The sequence below is a fragment of the Anneissia japonica genome, unplaced genomic scaffold (assembly GCF_011630105.1).
Source record: "Anneissia japonica isolate Jap-2015-1 unplaced genomic scaffold, ASM1163010v1 scaffold426_len1935630_cov189, whole genome shotgun sequence".
Classification (NCBI taxonomy): domain Eukaryota; kingdom Metazoa; phylum Echinodermata; class Crinoidea; order Comatulida; family Comatulidae; genus Anneissia; species Anneissia japonica.
This window is the reverse complement of record NW_022713172.1, coordinates 1,747,050-1,752,298: the sequence shown is the minus strand read 5'-3', so window position 1 is coordinate 1,752,298 and position 5,249 is coordinate 1,747,050. Positions and strand designations below refer to the sequence as shown.

The following is a 5,249-nucleotide window of genomic DNA, read 5'->3' as shown; positions in this document are numbered from 1 at the left end:
TCTCAGCCACAATATTTTGAGGCCAATATTATTTACGAACCCAGTTAAACTTATTTACTAGCCTATTTCAGCGTGCTAATTATTACATTTAGGTGACGCTTGTTGTAGACTGGCATACACGGTACCAACGCTCGTTTTGTACTATGTTTCTACTGTACATCAGCTCGAGACGCTTGAGTATTACTATTCAGCGTTTTTACTATAACCATGGGCGATATAAATGTCAACTCGGCCCAAGTCTCGGCACAGTATTTTGAGGCCTATAGTATTTACGAACCCAGTTAAAATTTATGTCAACGTGCTAATTATTACATTTTAAAACAATAATTAAAAATGTATTATTCTAGGGGGCCGCGAAACTGTGGCCAAGTTGACTTGGTGCCGAGTTGACTCGAATTTGATCATGCTTACGTTGTGTGGTGCGTTGGCAGTCAACTCGCCTCTACAAACTCGCCCCTAGAAAATTCGCCGCCTTGAAAACTCCCCATACTAAATCATCTCACCAAATAAAAAATCCTACTCTAGGCCTAGACTAGCTAGGATGGTATAAGCCTAGCCTTGAAGGGACGAAGGTCCCAATGAAAAACAACGTCGCTCCTTGATAGCTTGTCTATTTAACATCACAATAGTTCATTATTAGACCTATAGTTGTTTTTTGAATTGTACTCCACAAATCTCAGCCGATACCTCGCACAACTCGTTAATGTCTCGTATCTATTGTCGTGACGTCATGGCTCGCTGGCTCACACTTGTGATTTCTCGCACTTTTGATCAAAGAACACACTGGCTCGCACTTTGGCAACACTCTTTGGCAGTCAACTCGCCCCTAGAAAACCTGCCCTTGCAAACTTGTCCCATAAAAAAATGTACACTTCCTAGACCATGCAGTCTTCAAAATAAAAATTGTAACCTTTGGTAATCAACTACATTTTCCACATACATAGACATTTTTGAAACTTTGTTTAAAAAAAACCTAAACCATAATTCACCACTATAGATACTTTTTGACAAAAATGAAAAATTACGACTTTGTCACCCAATGAGAAGTGTTCTAATATAGACAATGGGTCATGTCTCATATTATTTGTTATATTTTTATTATTCATTATTTTCACTTGACTCGCATAATTTTGTTCGAAGAACATTTATATGCAGTTGTACTTCGCAGCACTTCACTTGCAATTTGCAATTTCTAGTTTTAAATTGATTTTTTTAATTGAGTAGAGTAGCAATGTGGAGTAAATCTTTTGCATGTACAGTAGGCAGGACTGAATAGAGTCATGATGAGAATGGGGCACTTGCCGGGGACCTCCTCTGTTTAGCATGTGGGAATTGTGAAGTCAGTGAAAAGGGGAACCAGAATGCCTGAGTAGTCCAGAACAGCCACTCCTTGGCCTTACTGTCACCAAGCGAGACAAAGATGGATTCCCTTTAAGCTATATCCTATAAAGTAGCCTCTTTCAGAAAATATTGCAATAAGAAATGCCACCTTGATTGCTCGCCTATGATCCATAAAAAACTTCTTCAATCAAGCAAATCAATTTATTTTTTGCCCTGCATAACATTTGATTATGTCCAATACCATTACACTGTTACTTGTTATTGTTATTGGTATTTATAGCACCTATTCCTTTAGGTTACAAAATGCTTTGTTTTCCCTGGTCATTGGGATTTAATGTGACGACTTACTTTTGGGTTTAATAACACAATATTAGGGAATACTGTATTTGAAATTGAAGCAGTGTAATGAAATCCCCTTTTAACCATCGTTTCTTCATCCAGAAATTATGCTTGGTTTGACAAGATGTTCTAGAAATGGTAAAACAATGTTTCACAAGATCAAATACCACTTTATACTTTGACCTGTGTTGAATCTTGAATACCTTAAAAACGTACTCATTTAAATACGCTGTACATTGCTTAAAAATAGAATGCTCATGGTTACATTATAATTACATGTTCATTGATGCATGAGTGCTGCACATTACTGTAAATACCAATTATTACTTCTATAGCATGAAATGAAAACCCTTTTTGTACCCAATGATTGATTTTTCACACTGGAGTGTCTTGCGTGACCAAGTTCGAAGATCATTTTTAATTAGCATAATGACTTGGCAAGAAAAGTGACATAAAAATTTTTTATAAATAATACCATATTCATTCGAGAAGGGTTTTTGAGGGGGCGTTTATTTGTGGAAGGTGTTTATTTTTTGGTGTATAATGAATTTGTATGGAAACGCCCTTTAAATTCATAGTGAATGGGAACTACAACACATAATTAATGTCAGAATGTGTTAATGTGTGATCATAAGGACTAATTGATCCAAAGCAGGTTAGAAAAAATGCAATTCTACAGCAGTCCAACATTAATAGAATATGTTGAGAATAATGTTGCTTCCATTAGTTTTTTTTTTCATTTATCGAGGAAGCATTTATTCAAATGAGGCTCTGGATGGGACGTTTATTCAAGGGAGGTGTTTATTCAAAGTGAGGCACTTAATTCAAATAAATACGGTACTTAAAATTTATTGTTTGATAGGAATATGGTAATTAACTCATTCATACCTTAATGTGTATTTTCAGTGCTCCTACCCAGCATGCAATGCCTATAATCGCAATGAAATTGACATACCAGGAGCACCAATATTTATTCAGAAGAACCAGGCAGTCCAGGATTATGCCAGTCAACATGCCCAAGGAAAAGTGTATCCTTGTTACTACATTTTATCGAAATTTGATAACGTCGTGGGAGAGAAGAACTACACCACACTTGACGCCTTTCACGTCATCTTCTGGCCATTGCTGGTGATGATCATAACTATTGTCCTAACTGTTGTCGTTCTGAGGATGTGTAAGAAACAAGACCAGGGGTCTGGTGTTGAGTTCAATCGTTTCTACTAGATTTAATCGATCTTTCATTTTCATTCAGGTGACCAGGTTTTAGAAATACACAAACTAATATTACGTATACTACAGGTACATCAGAGTACTAACAACATGGCCGAAATGAAATTTTAGCAAATAATATCATAGAATACTGTTTATGGGTCCAATCTGGAGAGGTAATTTAACAGGCCGCAAAGAAGCAATGGTTGTACTCTGTTACTTTTAGCATATTATTTATAAAGTTGTAATGAAATATTTGTATATCTGCTGCATGTTGGTTTGCTGTACAGTAAGTTACACAAGCTGGTTTAGAAAATTTAATATTGATGTCTTGATGCTTAATATTCATATACTGTAGGTTTCACGTTATTGATTGTAAAAGGAATCCTTGAAAATACTACTGTGATTGTTCAGATTGAATGTCAGTAATACAGAACCAAATGTTATTGGACCTACACAAAGTAGACAATCAAGAAATGGTAATTGATAAAGGAATGTTGAACAGTTGAGAATTTAATCATTTGACATATTGACATGAATTCTGGATTAGTGTAACCATAGAGAAAATTTTCTCTATGGTGTAACTGGTTGGGAAATGCTAATAGAACTTAATGTAATCCTTCAACACTGAAAATAGATTGTTTTCTGAATGAATGTCTGCACTACTATATATTATATTACATTACATGGGTGATTGATATTTTGTCATAATCTATAATCATAGCTATTTACGTTGCGCAGAATAGAATAAATACTGTAGTTGTAATAGAATCACATTCGCTGTGTGTGTATGTCTGTATGTTTGAAACACCTTTGTCTAGTGTTTAAAAGGCTCAGACTGTGGAACCTGCAAAATTTTATAGCGTGGACGAAGTGGCTGATATTGTCAGTTATAATCAGTTCATAACTATTCAAAATATTCTTGTTTCTGCACAGAATACAATAATTGTTTAAATAAATCATGGTCTATATATACAGTAAGAGTGTTCAGCAGCTTTGTTGTGTATAACAGGCTTAGATTATAAAAAATGCCAAGTTATTTAATTACATATTTAAATTTATTAATATATTTCCACTTAATTTATATGTGTCAAAAAAAATAACTTAATGAAATAATTACTGTATAAAATGATACTGGTATACAAGTTGGTGGATGGATTGTGATAGATTGATTTCATCGTACAGTAATGGCCACAGTTGTGTACAAATATTTATATATAACATTAAAGTATTAAACCCTGATTAACATTAGGCCTTAGAGGTAACATCATATAATTATAACTTCTGTAAAGTACAATCACCTTTTTGTTTTGTGTGTGGTTTTGACTCAAATAAAACAAATATAATGCAGTAAACATGACTACCGTTGTATTGATTATTGTCTTCAAATTTTTTTTCTTGTGTGGTGAAGTCACATTTATATTTTAAATACATTATGTATCCAATGTAGACAAATGTATATATATTAAAAAATGAAGATTCCACGTTTGCTTCGATAAATAAAAAATATAGAAAAACAGCAATAAAAAACAGCTATGAGTTGTAAACATACTAGAAGCAATATAATTTATTAATTCACAAATATTTCAAACACTCCTGTGTTCTTCTTCAGTGTGAGGACAAATGACAAAAAATACAAAGTAAAGCAATATTCACACACGAAACGAAAACAGAACATCGAATCACTTTGAATTTACTTTGTATTTTTTGTCAGTTGTCCTCACACTGAGGAAGAACACAGGAGTGTTTGAAATGTTTGTGAATTAATAAATTATATTGCTTCTAGTAACAGGAGTGGGTGTGTGTGTGTACATATTACATATAAACATAATATATGTGTATGTAAATATGTACTGTGTTATGATGTATTTTAAAAGCAGTGAGCGCCCTCTACAAAATGAGTAATGAAATTTTAATAGGACTTAATTGCACTGTTGTCCTTGGATAGATACCGTAGTTGCGTCGTATTACACAATTGCGCAGGGGGTGTCGGAGTAGAGGGCCAGGCTGTTCTACTAAACGGAGAGCTCTCCACACAATCCGTCGAGAAGTTCGTAAATCTATGTTGTGTTAATATCTCTACTAGTTTTATGTGAAGTAATTCTTTTGTTGTAGCTTATTTTTAATAGTGATACCTTCTTAGGGGGCTCGGAAAGCAAATCATTTACAATATTATGCGTGGATGGATATTAAGATAATCATCATTATCCACTGGACCAACATAGGGCCTATGTCAAAAACATATTTGACTAGAATATTTTAGAAATGAAATGCATTGTGTCACAGACATGTTGCGAAAATCGACGAGTGTCCTATCATTGGAAAAAAACGAGATAAAGCGACATGATTTGTATTCATAC

General features: G+C 34.1%; 1 protein-coding gene across 2 annotated transcripts in view; it reads left to right on the top strand.

Annotated features, from left to right (window-relative positions):
- LOC117108361 overlaps positions 1-4,244 on the top strand; it is a 12,505-nt gene extending 8,261 nt beyond the window's left edge. For both annotated transcript variants that reach the window (XM_033250358.1, XM_033250359.1), the window contains exon 3: positions 2,587-4,244. In XM_033250358.1, the coding sequence (XP_033106249.1) occupies positions 2,587-2,904 (318 nt within the window). In that variant the 3' untranslated portion in view covers positions 2,905-4,244. The remainder of the gene's footprint in view (positions 1-2,586) is intronic.
- The last annotated feature ends 1,005 nt before the right edge of the window (positions 4,245-5,249 follow it).